The 13,993-nt window shown below is 43.5% G+C and overlaps 1 protein-coding gene across 2 annotated transcripts in view; it reads right to left on the bottom strand.

The window, feature by feature from the left end:
• The window catches only part of MYO7B (myosin VIIB), a 53,156-nt gene that overhangs the window by 16,103 nt on the left and 23,060 nt on the right, over positions 1 to 13,993 (bottom strand). The window contains exons 20-35 of one of the 2 annotated variants that reach the window (XM_010390582.4): positions 13,660 to 13,754; positions 12,467 to 12,551; positions 11,042 to 11,260; positions 10,332 to 10,412; positions 9,568 to 9,744; positions 8,637 to 8,846; positions 7,556 to 7,723; positions 7,187 to 7,267; positions 6,539 to 6,666; positions 4,949 to 5,075; positions 3,453 to 3,572; positions 2,395 to 2,568; positions 1,759 to 1,986; positions 1,143 to 1,310; positions 438 to 555; positions 217 to 343 (exon numbers count right to left, since the gene is read on the bottom strand). In XM_010390582.4, coding sequence (XP_010388884.3) covers positions 217 to 343; positions 438 to 555; positions 1,143 to 1,310; positions 1,759 to 1,986; positions 2,395 to 2,568; positions 3,453 to 3,572; positions 4,949 to 5,075; positions 6,539 to 6,666; positions 7,187 to 7,267; positions 7,556 to 7,723; positions 8,637 to 8,846; positions 9,568 to 9,744; positions 10,332 to 10,412; positions 11,042 to 11,260; positions 12,467 to 12,551; positions 13,660 to 13,754 — 2,306 coding nt within the window. The remainder of the gene's footprint in view (positions 1 to 216; positions 344 to 437; positions 556 to 1,142; positions 1,311 to 1,758; positions 1,987 to 2,394; positions 2,569 to 3,452; positions 3,573 to 4,948; positions 5,076 to 6,538; positions 6,667 to 7,186; positions 7,268 to 7,555; positions 7,724 to 8,636; positions 8,847 to 9,567; positions 9,745 to 10,331; positions 10,413 to 11,041; positions 11,261 to 12,466; positions 12,552 to 13,659; positions 13,755 to 13,993) is intronic. The other variant, XM_019280599.3, reaches the window with a different exon arrangement.

Genomic DNA, 13,993 nt, shown 5'->3' with positions numbered 1-13,993 from the left:
TGAGCAGGATCACTTTCCACCAGCTGGAAGGATCCAATCCTTTCAGTATTTCCTTTACAAGCTGCTCAGAAGTTTTTCCTTTCTGTTTCCCAGAACTAGGCTAAACCACCTTTCCAGGGACAGATCAAATCACCTAAGGAGGTGGCAGAGAAGGTACACCCTTTCTGAGTATGGAAGAGATGCCTTCTTCAGATCTTGTCTTTCTGGGGCCCTCACCTGTTGGTGTGGATGCCAGTTATCTCTGGGAAGGTCAGCTCAAGGAACCGCTTTTCTGACTCATCCAAGAAGCAGATGCCTTTCCAATTTACAGCAATGATGAAGTGGTTCTTAGGCAAGCTGGGTCCTGAAAATACGGAAAAAAATTCCTTTTCAATGCTATACAAGTCTTCCCCTATTGATCTTATATCTGTCCTCTACTCCCAGGCTCCAGGTATTACCTGAAAACTTAGTGACTTCAAAGAATCTGGAAAAAAGCAAAGGCCACTGAAAGCGAGCAAAATCTACAAGTTGCTCCTTCACAGTCTGAGAGGAGAGATGGTCCTGTGTGTATGGGGCCTGCAGGAAAAAAACACACCCAAGATTTTCTCAGTAAAATCTGGTTTGCATCATCTGCAGACAATAAAGAACAAGCCTGACCCCAGAGATCCCAACAATCCTCTGCTGTTACTGGCGTCAAGGGAACTTGGAGAAAGTAAATCAGGAATGGTCTCCAGGGACCCACGTGCAGCTAATAGTGCCCACAGGCATCTGGATTCCACATTTCCCTCAAATCCCCACTGACCTGTTCAGAGTCTAACACATTTTGGATGGCATGGAAATAATTCAGGTAATCCATTTCCAGATCAAAAGCAATATTCCGTCCCATGCCCACCCTAACTTGGTTGTCAGATGGTAAATAGAGCCTTAAAAGCTACTCTATTTAGAGATTTAAATGTACTTTTTCATTCTTCCCCCCTGCTCTTCATACAGAAGAGCGAGTGGAAAGGTTTTCCGATCCCCCAGACCTAATGAGCTATTTGGGATCTACAAACTGAGCTGGTTTTCCTTCTTCCCCTACAGATTATTCATAAATGGAAATAGTGAAAGAAGCAGAAACTGGTGCTCAAGAGTAGTTACCCAGCAGTGCCAGACAAACCTCTTACCTTAGCATGTGCATAGGTTATAAGGCTCACCCACTTTTCCAGGGGCTTGGACTTCAGCTGTTTCACTGGGATACAGTCATGGAGCACCTTCTGCACAAGTTCGTTGTGGATGGTATCTCCAAATTTGATATAACAATATTTTGCACCTATCTCCACCAAATCCTCCTCCTGAAATAATTAATACATTAAAAGAGGCCTAGAAGGATGTCACAAAGGCTATAGATAGCCTCTTTCAATCTTTGAACCATTTAGGTTCAAACGGCTTTCTCTGTTTTTGTCTGGATAACTCTTAATAGTCATCCAGCATAAGGAGGGATGAACTTCATGCAGTCATAACATCAGAGAGATTATTAGCAAAGACATTTTAAGGTATGACCCAATTTGCCCCTTTGGACATGCCTCCAAGTTCCCATGTGAACTGAAAGTTGCTGGGAAAGAAAAATTATTCATTAGAGCTGCCAGTGTGACAGCTGGCACAATCACCTGGACAGGGATTGTTCATTAAGAGGGGAAGGGTTGTTCACATCCACTACAAACTCAGTTCATATTCCTGCTTTTTAATGTGGTAAGTATTAATATAGTTTGTCTCTTTGCGAGAATGAATCAGGAGACCCACCTTCTCGCAGCGGTACTCTCCGAATCGGATGCCACGGATGACTTGGTGGTAAATGAGATCAGTGCTGACAGGATCCTCCTGGGAGTTGTGCCAGGGGGTGAAGATTTCCTTCCGGAAGTAGAGGCGCCAGGGTGCGTGGCGTTCATGTGTGCCCCGCTCCTTCACCAGCTGCTCACACTGAGAGATGGCATCCAGGACATGGTCTCGGCCCCCGCCCAGCGACCAGACCTGCCACAAAGGGACCCTGCATTTACTGGCATGCCTGCTCTGGGTTTGCCTGAAGGACAATAAACACAAAGCTCCTGGTCTCCTGACAGCAAGAAAAACTCCCAAAAGGTAAGCAGAATATGCAAGCTGTATGTGGTAAGTGGATGTATTTTTACTAGTCAGCTATGTGGCAAAGGAAGCCTTACAGGGCTGCAGCAGGAATTGCTGAATGATGAGCCAACAGAAAGGCAGAAAAGAATTATCAGGTCCCAAGATCCAGCTGGGATTCAGAACTGATTTGGTTTCAGTGCAGGACTGGGTTGAGGATGTTCCAGAATTCAGAGGGAGTCCTCAGTGAGTCTGGGTGGGCAGCAGCAACTCCTCCACAGAAAGAGAAGGGAGCTTTCATTCTATTTTTCTACACTTTACCTTATCAAACACAGCAATGTAGAGCGAAAACCCAAAGGCATCCTTCAGTTTGGTTTTATCTGCTATGAACTGACAGATCTCTTTGGCAGTGGAAGCAGAGTCGGCAGGGACAGTGATGCTTTGGCCATTCATCAGGGTGACATTAAGCATAATGGGTTTCTTCTGCTTTGTTGCCTGTAAGTCAGAGTTAAATGAGAGAAACAGATTATGGGCAAACCTTACTCTCTTCTGAAGAATGAAGAAGGCATTTAGATGTAAAAGCTCCACACACTGCACAACCCAGTCAACAATCTTCAAGTGAATCTCCAGCACTCACACAGTTTCTTCAAAACGTGGTGAGTCATAAACATAAATTACATCCCTGGAGCAGCACTGGACTCAAATTTTCTCCTCCTCACAGCTCAGGAGAGCTGATAATCACATAACAGTGCCAACTGATAGACTTTTCATGAGCCACATTTGTCCTGATGATTTGTGGGAACAGCCTTATGTGCATCAGTGGAGAGATGGCCTGCAGCAAGTACTTTGTCCAGGAAGATGAGTGTTAAGTAATAGGGTCCCTGAGATTTAGGGAGGAATTGAACTGAGGTCTTTATTTGAAAGGGGGGGCATGTGGTTTTTAATTACTAGGGTGACATTTAAAGGAAGGGGAGGACAATATAGCACCCTCTTACTCCCTTCTTCCTTTCATTTTAAAAGCATAAGCCTTCCTCAGTTCTTTCCAAAAGTGATAGTAAGAGCTTTCCTCAGGAGGTTGTTTCTGGCCTGTGGTTCCTGAGTGGATGGAGGTATCTCCCTGCAAATCATCTGCTGCTGCTTACATCCTCTTCTGGATTTAGGGTAACTGAATAGCCAGAAGAGGTGTATCCAAGAAACTGCCCAGACCAAGGTGGCTGGTCTTCAATCTCCTTGTGCCATTGATTTCCATGATTTGATTTAGGAATGTCTGCTATTACAGGTTAATGAATGTAGTATAACTACAAAGTAAGTAGTATGCTTACAAAAACCAGTATAAAATGTCCCAGATCAATATAATTAAGCCAAAAGGGAGCTGCTACCTGAAGTTCCAGCCAGCTGGGAGGTTCAGTCCGGGCCCCGTTGCTGTAGGTACGTCTCAGACGCTCAGCACAGTACGGAGCGTAGCCTGTGGGCCCATGGTGGATGAAATTCAACAGGTACTACATGCACAGAGCAGGGGAAGGAGTTAGGAAACATTAGTCCTCAGAAAACAATAAAAACCTTCTGCAGCTGATACACTAGATTAGAGTGATCCATTAGCTTTTGATTCACCAGAAAATATTAAAGATAAGGGTTGGAATTAGTGTCTTCAAAAAGGAGGCTTGAGACACTTAGTTTTCACTCATTCTTCAGAACTTTCTGTCCAAAGGGAGAGAAGACTTGTGTCAGTCTATTCACCATGTTTAACTACATGAGTAGTGGAGGCTTTATTCTTAATGCTTAGGTTAGAGCAAGAGTTAGTGTTTTCAACCCAAGAGCCTGACATTCTGTACAAATGGAAGAGCTGGGAAGAGGGCTAATGGCAGATTAGGACTAATGATGATTGATACCTTTAGTTTTACCAAGTTCTCTGGCAATATCAATAACTTAAGTCCATGATTAAGATTGGACATTTGAAGAGATTAATTGGATAAACTGAGGTTTTGGAGTCTTTATGGCTCTTGGATGACACGGACTTGTATTTACATATCTGTATTTAGTGCAAGCATGGGTCATTCACCTGGTTATTTTAATGATTAAGAATACTCCTGGAGGTAGGGTATGGTCATGTCTTTCATTAATTCTGTATGGTTCCAAGTCCTTGGACGAAGACTGGTGTCGAAAGATGCCTATGGCTTGTGACTGATTTGTTCCAATCAACACTGGACACTGATTTGTGTCCATTTATCAGCATTTATGATCTGATTGATCATTTGAACTGGGGTGTTAGTAAAGCAAGGCTGAAGTTTCATGCACATCCATGGATCTGTTTGCCTCTCAGATTTAGGAGGAAGCCTGATGTCAAGTTGGAGCCACAGGTTGAGTTTTTATCCTGTGGTGAAGTAGATTTATCATCCATTTAAACTTGGAAATTAATGAATAATTTAGAAGTCCAAATATCTAATGTACTTTTTAGGGCTTAGAGATATAGGGTAAGGACTGATAAAACTTGGGAGTGTGATTTTATACTGCCCTCCTGAGTATATTTAATCACTGGGGTTGTAACTGGAGACACCTTTTGGTTGCCTTTGGTTAGAAAGGCAGAATTGGAGAGGTTAAAATTTGCCAGATCCCTTGCAGATTATAGATCTAAAACAGAACAACAGAATCCAGACTCTATGACATGTAATGAAAAAAAATAAATGTGAATGCAGCAATAATTTATTTAAATTCCCAGATAAGAATAGGAGATGAGAAAGTTTCTGCTGAAACTGCAGCACCAGCTGCTCTGGAAGCCAAACATTTTATGTGGCTGTCAGCATCAAAGCATCAAAATACACAAGACACCAGCTCAGCTGAGGCGTGTGAGCTATTGTAGGAAAGGTTAGCAGTGTACCTTCACAAACGTGTCTGAAGGAGGAAAGCAGCCAAGGCAAAGTGACAGAAGGATCCAGCCACGAGCATAGCTGCTCCTGTTGTTGTTTTCGGTGAGTTGTTTGCAAATTTGGCAATAAATCTCATCTCTGTAATGAAACGTGAGAACAACAGATTCACTGTCCGAACTGTCTTTGGCTACATTTCAACTGCAAGCTTGGCAGGATTGCAGCATGATGAAGTAGATCTGAGCTAGGTTTAAACACAATAGCTTGGATAGCACCTTTAATGCACCACAGGAAATAAGTTTGTTATGGAAAAGGCTCCGGGCATGCTTAGGGTCTTTTGCCACCCCTTCTTACTCGAGCAGCTCAAGTGCAGTTCCCATGCTGGATTAACTCCTGCGACAAGCAGGGGACTGTGGAGGAGAAACAACTGCTGGGTCATGCAGCTGTGAAATGGCATTGCTGTCCAAGAATCTAGATGTGTAACTTGCTCTGAGCTCTCTTCAGCATGTGGCTTGTAGCTCATGGCTCTTGTCTGTCTGCTTGTAGGTGAATTTGGGGATAAGGATGGGGGACACCCTGCTTAATTTTATATATATATATTTATATATTTAAATATATAAATATATAAATTTATATATTTAAAATATTTATATATTTTATTTATCTTTATATACAAACTTGGAGGGAATCCTGGTACAGAAATGGAGAATAGAACACTTCAGAGTAAGCTTCTGAAAATGAAACAAGGACCTAAGGGAAACAGATGCAAAAATCTGCATACAAAGAAAACTGCTATTAAAAAATCATCTTAATTTTTTCTAGACTCTTGGAACACACATTTGTCAAATCTGATGTAAGAGGACATAAGTTTCATGAGTTTTTTGTTCCCTGATATGATGATATGATGAAACACAGACTAAGGGAATAGGTACTTAGCCTGTGGTTATTATGATATATGGATTGAATGCAATTTTTGCTGGCTGAGAATCTGCTTTAGGGAGTGTCTTGACTGAAATAAAGTGACTGTGGAGAGAGGAATGCAGCCCATGACTGGGGTCAAGGCACAGCCTGTGTCTGTGGGCTTTGTTACAGAAAAGTGCTTAGGATAAAACAAAGGAGAGGATTCATGGGATCAGGTCAGAATCAACGAGCTTCTGTCTTATCCTCACACCATGCTTGGCCTAAGGTCCAGCCTCACACTGCTTGTGGTCAGGATTTCTCCTTAGTGTCTGATACACTCAGCAATCCAGACCTTCGACCATCTCCGATGTGAGGACAATTGCTTGAGTGCTCAGCAAGAGGCTATTGGCAAATCTCTCATCCATTAACTCCGTATTTCTTACTCCTCTGAGTGACTCTTTTCCCTCATTCAAGGGCTGTGCTCCATCTTCAAGTGTTATTAAGTCACAGCCCTGAGCTCTGCCCCTTTCCATACCTGTGGGGTATTCAGAAAGCCATACATGGAGGCAGCTGGCCTAAACTGCAACATGAAAATACCAGAAAAGGCAGTAAGGGAGTCATTCTCCAGGACTGTGGAAAAAGGATGCTGGATTTCCTCGATGTAATGGGCACCTGGCCCTAGGAAGGAGGTATACATTTCCTACCTGATGGCAGGACGCAGAATTGCATTGCCAATAATGAAGTGTACTTTTTCTAGGTTGGACATAGGTCTCTGAGAGATTGAGGTATCCTCTTGGAAAGCCTCTTCTCCACTTCGCAGCTGGTCTGTCACCTGAAAGAAACAGAGTGGAACCCCAGAGTGGTCTAGAAATCTCCCTCTTAGCAGGCAGCTCTCCCAGAAATGAGAGACATTCCTTCTCTATCTTTCTGGCTAAAACTCTTCCTGCTCAGTGCAGGAGAACCAGGCCATATTGCCCCCTTCCCTCTCAAGGTAACTCATTAAACGTGCTGTTACAGCACTATCACTGGCTAGGAGAACTTTCTTGTACTGTCCTGTACAGCCCTAAGCACATAGTTCTCAGTCTGCTTAGGCCCCTGGGCAAGCTCTTCTGTAATGCCAACAATTCTCAGTAATAAATTTCTCCCTATGTCCTCTGCCAGAGAAGAGATGACATCAGTGCACATGGGGATTGTTTCCGAAGAACACTGCACCAGGTGTCCCACACGGGGCTGTCCTGGCTTGGCAGGGGAACAAGTTCTCAGCTGGGAGGTTGCTCACATAACATCTGCCAGAAGGTGAAGACAGGACTGCAGGCAAGAAGAAAGGAAGGCAATTTATTTCCACCTCTTACCTTCCCTGTCAGCTTGGATGACCGTTTCAGTTTCAGGGATGAAATTCCCTTAGAAATCCTGTTATCCCTTCTGCCTTCTCTCTGCAATACACATTACCATTATAGAAAATCAGTTTATTGCACAAGCAAGAATGATTCATTAAGGACAGAAAGATGCTCAAGTGAAGATGTTTTTGTTTTGTCCTCTCCTGCCAGAAGGAGCTGAGTGTCCTTCCAGGACTGACTGGTGCCCTTTTGCACTTGTGACATTTCAAGTACAGTAGCATGAAAGAGTTCCATTGCTTTTCTCACTCTTGGTAGGACAGCACAGAAACCAAGGAAAGCAAATGAAAACTTTGAATGAAATGAAACATAGCCTGCTTCTCTCACCATATTTGGGCTGTCATTCCTCAGCTGGACCTGGTTTTTCCTGCCAAGTGTGTCATATATCTGTGTCATCACAGAGCTGCTCTTGGTCGTGGTATTCTTGGCAAACATTGCTGGCTCTGGCAGATCCCCCATGAACCTCAGGATGATCACCCACACAACTAGAGAAGCCTATAGTAGCAGAAAGCATAGTCAAACAGTGCCAACAAAACCGATGGCTTCATGCCATTTCTGCCTGTTTAGATTAAGAGCATTTTCTTCCTTTACCCAGTCCAAATTGTTAAAATTCCCATTTCCTCTGGCTACTTACATGAAGAGTTTGGTTTCATACCAAACCACATGACAGCAACACACAGCACTTTCCTGCTAAAGGAAGAGGGTACAGCTCTGGTGGGAAGGTCAGATTTCTTCTGTGATTGCTGAACCCTCACCATTCCCTTTACTGGCACCTTGGAGGTGTGCTGTGGCTGGAGGGAGGTGGAGAAGCCTTGGCTGCACTGCACTCTGCATTTGCTCACCTGATGAGCAGTGGAGTGGAGTCTGCCAGGACCCCTCATGCCCAGAACTAGAAAGCCAAGTAATAGCAAAGTTCTTGATGCATGGGGTCCTCCCTTCTGCCAGGATGCTTAGAATCAAGGAAAACACCCTCCTCAATCCCCCTCTGGTTCAACAGGATATTGGAGGCCTGGCCCTCCCCCTTCTGTCCTATCTCACAGATCAAGCAACCCTAGCAAGAGCAGAGAGATGGGTAAGCTCTCACGCTTTTTCTCTCCAGTCCATTTTTGCCCCCAAAGGATGTCTGGAGAAGTCAAAACACACCTCCGAGTTCTCTCTTTGGGCAAGACCAAAGGTGACCAGAGATCCTGTGTTGGGCAGGTGATTGTGTGAAGTGCCTGCATGCAAAGTGCCAAAAAATGCTGATGAGAACTGCTACTTTCAATATAAAGGCTCGGGACTATCTCCTTGGCTCTGGAGTCTCTTGTTCCCAGGGCTGTGCCAGAGCCAGGACCCAAGGATGAGGGGACCTGAAAAGCCAGGGCTGTGGAGAGAGCAGGTTCAACAACAACAACAAGGAGCAAGATACCAGGACATTGTCCTTGTCATCATGGTAGAGCAGTGGGTGCCGCAGCTGTCTCCGGATATGTGTATGTGTAGAAGACCCCTGAAAATAAGTAGCAGCAAACTTGGGGAAGGTGTACTCTTCCAAACCATCTGCTTCCTCTTCTAGCTCCACACTCATGGGAACCATGTCCAGGTCCACTTCCTCCAGCTTGTTAAGCTTTGTTTCCAAGTCCTGTGCAGAACATGAGGAAGAAGCATATTTTCTTTTACTGAACTCTGATGTTCTTATGTTTAATTTTGCTTTTTTTTTTTTTTCCCTTGGCCATCGGTCTTCCAGAATTTGCCTTTCCAGCTAACCCCAAAGCCATTTACAGCTGCTACCAACAGATCATTTTGACTCAGAGCTTGTCCTTCTGAGATGCATCCATTCCATATGGTCTTCCCATCTTGGTCCTCAGCAAGAATATTGCTGCTAGAAAATCCAGGTGTTATGGTTCACATCCTGTACTAATCCATACAATTCTATTCTGCACACCTCTTCCTACAGAATTCCAACCTCCGCAGCTATCAGGACAAGTATATCCCAAATTTTACTTTCAAGAACATGATATAACTTGGGTCATGAACTTTCAGCTTGTTTCAGGGAGAAAATCACTGAGAGCACTGTCAGCAGAGCATGAGGTTGGTGCCAAAATGCAGAAGATGGCACTGTTTTGCTGGGCCAAAGAAACAAATGTGCAGTCTGAAGCTATATAGTCCCTAAACTTCATGTGACCAAAAACTTTTGGGAATTGACCTCTGCAAGAGATGCCTCAGTGACTGGATAACTAATTTGGGGGATTCTTTCACTGTACAGAAGTACAGTAAACAGAACTGACCACTGATGGAATTGCAACAGTCAATTGGCTTACACAAGGAAAAGCATGACCTGTTACCAGTCTGCAGCCCTGTACCTCAAAACCCAGAGGAGCCTGTCCTTCTTGGCCTCCAATCACAGACGGTAAAAACCCAAAAATTTTGTCCACCATTTCTTGGTCGCTGATAACATCATGATTTGTTGGTTTATTGGCAAGCACGTTCCTCCTTTGTCTTGCTTCTGCCTCCTCTCTCTCCTGAGTTGGCAGGTGTTCCTTTAAACACAGAAATAGGTTAGGCATGACTTAAACATGAACATCATGAATGAACATCATTCTGCTAGAGTGAAGGGGTATGAAGATGAAACACTTTTACAAAGGTGTGTGACAGTGAGGTCCAGCTCTGCCAGTACAGTGTTGAAACGGGAAGTTAAATGTTGCTTGTGTCAAGCAGTCACAAAGACCTGGCACGTCAGCAGCAGGGCCCTGCTCTTACAGCTGTCTTTATGGACTGTTGGCCTATTGATAATAATGTGGAATTATTCAAGAATTTTATCAACAAGAGATAATACAGGAAAAACACAGAATTGCTAACAGCAGAAAACCCCACGATATTTAAAATTTTAAAATGTTTTGTGTCAGGAGACTTGTAATAGCACTGGCATATTTGGCTAAAGTGCCAGCTTATGCTGCAATCAGAAATGTGTATGTGTTTGCCTTGTTCTATTTTCAAAGCATCATTACAAATAGGTTTACAACTATGTCTTCTCTTTTTTTAAATACAGCAGTGCTCAGAGGTTTGAGCAAGTCCTCAGGTGTGAGCTGGGCAACACTGGCCAGTGTTCCTCCACCAGCATATCTACCTTTTGTAACCTAACAGCTTCTTCCCTTGCTTTTGGATATTTCTCTTCTTCCAAGTGGATATTCCCGGCTTTCAACTTGTTCTGTGGACAACAGGACTATTCTGTGACTGTTTTTACAACTGCTGAGCCAACTCCCTTCTGCCAAACTGTTGTCCAAACTGGTCCCAACAGGACTTTGTCACAACAGAAACTCAGTTCTAGATTTGGCATTTTAGGGAACAGGCCACAGGCAGAAATCTGCAAACTGGCTTTGTCCTGTTTGTACAGCATTAGTAGAGAAAGGAAATCAGGGAGATGCCTCCCATGTGCTTTGGACTGCCAAGGGCTGGTAGCACCTACCAAGACACACTGCATTGGGATTCCCTTCTGAATGGATCCCTGAGTGCCACTATCAGGCCCTGCTGTAGAAATTGATCTCCCTTTGCAGGACTGGCTGATACACACAGATCTTATCCTTTCTCCCTTCTGTCAAAGCCACTGCAACTGTGTCAGTGAAGTTTTGATCCATGATAATGATCACATAAAACAAATGTAAACAAGATCAGTCTGCTTAACACACACTGCTTTTGTACTTGGCAAAAGTTCAAAATAAAATACCCCAAAATGAATATCCACACCCAATGCTATGTTAAGGCAACACTTGCTGGTCATAAAATCTCTATTGGAATTTCATAGAAACAATGTGTTCACAAGGTATCTGTGAGCATTACCTGCCCCTTTATCCTCCGGTAGGTTTGGCGAGCAAACATGCCCCTTGCGTATGCCTGTATGACACGCACGGCTTTCCTCTGCTCCGCCACCTTCTGGCGCACCAGATAACCGCGGCACATGGCCTGGAACCTGATGATCCGAGCCCGGGTGGCCTCGTACTGCTGAGCCAGCTGCCGGCTGCGGTACAGGGCCTGCAGGCGCCCGAAGCCCAGCAGCACCTGCGGGTGGTGCAGAAAGAAGGCGTCATTATGGTTCCAAACCATCGAGACAGGTTGGGATGTAAGCTGGGATGAGTAGAAGACAACAAAATTCAGTAACTGTTTCTAGACACTGGAAGTGTCTAATGTAATATTACACTTTATGCTTTGTTTTCTACCAGTAATACGCCTTTAAAACTAGTATATAGAGTTATTTGGGGGGTCTGTTCTAGGGAGTGGCTCCAGAAAGTGACAATGGTAGCCTGGGATTATAACAAGGGAAGGAACAGAGCAGAAATGAAGCCAAGTGAATGGAAACAAATGAACAAACCAATCAGAGAGGAATTGCATCACTGATGCAGAATATAGAATGTTTCTGACTGAAACTGGCAGTTTCTCCTCCTGCCCATCTCAAATGGGATGTATGGGATATAATAATAATAATAATAGTAATAATAATAATAATCCCTCCCACACAAATACACAATCTGTGAGTGCCCCCAGTTTTCCTCACCCAGAAAATGCACCATCTATGAAAGACCAGCCAGTATTTTTCACACAGAATCACCCAGAATCATCAAGGTTGGAAGAGACCTTCAAGATTATCTTGTCCAGCTGTCAACCCATCACCACCATAACCACCCTTAAACCATATCCCCAGGTGCCACATTCAGATGCCTCTTCAACACATCCCGAGATTGTGATTCCACCACCACCCTGGACAACTTATTCCAGTGCCTGACCACTCTTTCAGTGAAATTTTTTTCCTAATATCTAATCTGAATCTGAACCTCCCCTGGAAAAATTTTTAATAGTGTGAGATTGATATAATGACTTTTCTGCTAATTTTTTACAAATTCCCAGTTTTCCTGTAGCAGTTGCAGAAGACACTTTGCTCATAGCATGGTGGTGATGCACAAAGGCTATGCTTGGGTTTCTGACTGTAAGAGGTGTGGGACCACTCATATCTTAGGCCTCTGGAGCAAGGTCTGCTGAAGGTGAGTTGGGTTCCTATTTCACTAGAAAGCAGAAATGTCACAGGATCAGGTAGCCCTGAGAGGTCCCAGAGCCCTCCTTGGACTTTACATCCTCCTTTACACTCTGTCATCTTGTCTCTTCTCCCTTCAATTGTGAATATCTTAATTTCTAATACTTCACTCAGTCTGGCAGGGCACAATATATAAACACACACACAAATATACATTAATTGATACACCTTCACCTTACCATTCTGAATTCCTTCCGGCAGCAGTAGCCTCTCCAGGCTGACTGAATGGCTACAGCAGACTTTCTCTGTTTCAGGAACTTCTTCCTAAGCAGACAGACATGTGAGGTGACAAACTGTAGGTTATCTCTGATGCTTCTTATGATAGTAGTAAAGAATAAGGTGGCTTTTTTTTCCTTTTATGGGATGTTCACAGTCTTATGTCAGCCTTGTTTGCTGCAAAAATACTCATGGCAACTGCAGACCAAATTGATTGCTGTGGTCAGAGAGCTCTGTAAGAACTGAGAACCTCTCACATCAAGACTGGATAAGTTAACTTCCCCACCTAATAACCTCTCGCTCCCCAGTGTTTTGTTGCCAGGACAAGGAACCCATCTGAGCAAGATGAACCTCCCAAAGCACAAGCTGTCATGCTGCAGCTGAAAAAGCAGCACGTAGGTCTGATGGTTTAAAAGTAAAAGCAAGTTGAGGCTTTTGGTTTGGATACTCTTCTGGATAGCAGAGTGTGAAAAACAAAGGAAGTTTTGGGGCATTTGTGTCATATTTTTTAGTTCTTCCTTCACTATGGTCAAGAGTATTTCTAAACCAAACCCAGTTCTATATCATGGTTCTGATTGAGGGGATACAAGATCAATGAGTACAAATTATGATGCAAAGCATCTAATGAGGACAAACATTTATTTGACAGTGACTAAATTTCATTTCTGAAGATATTTCAAACTAAAGCAGACACAATGCAAGAATTAGGTCTCTTTGGCAAAGAGAAGGACTAGTTAGTTTCTATCTGATTCTTTTCAACATCTTGTATCAAAGAACCATCCTAAGTAAGAGAATTCTTGTAGCTCTGAGAAGGGCATACATTCCATGGGGATTTCCTGCTTTCCAGATGTCTACTGTTTACTAAAAATAATTAAGAGCAAGTCCTCCTTTCAAACCTTCCTTTTCATACATGCCACAGCCCTGCATTTTGAAAAACATCACGAAAATAACAAAAACTGAGCCAAAACAAATCTTTGTCCAACATCTGCATAGATACACTGTGCATTGTTACATGACAAGCATGAAATTTAGGGCTGGTGGAAGGTATAGATCGATACATTTCATGCCTAAAAATGCTGCACAGAGTGTGTCACGCTGCACCATAAAGATCAACTACTCTAAACTAAAGTGAATTTCCTCCTGTAAGATGACTGACCTGTCCTTCAATCCTCTCATCACCTTCTGGATAAGAAGAACCTTATCTGTGAGCACATTTTGGCGTTGCAGCTCCAATACAGTGTCATGATGATCCTGTTAAAAGAAAGTGTGGATATGCCAGCTTAGCAGACACACCTACAAACTCTGGAAATGGGACACATGATCTGAAAAAAGACCCAAAACCAGCATGATGTAGCATAATGTGATTAAAATGCATTTATGGGACTGCAGTAGGAAAAGTGCACACCACCTGACCAGACTCGGTCTAGCTGTAGCCATAAACGAGCAAGAATCTGCCTGCAGCAAGACTGTTTTCACCTGGGGGTATGCTA

Source organism: Corvus cornix, chromosome 9 (assembly GCF_000738735.6).
Source record: "Corvus cornix cornix isolate S_Up_H32 chromosome 9, ASM73873v5, whole genome shotgun sequence".
NCBI classification, from domain to species: Eukaryota; Metazoa; Chordata; class Aves; order Passeriformes; family Corvidae; genus Corvus; species Corvus cornix.
Note: the sequence above shows the minus strand (reverse complement) of the source record. Positions and strands in the feature narration are given on the sequence as shown.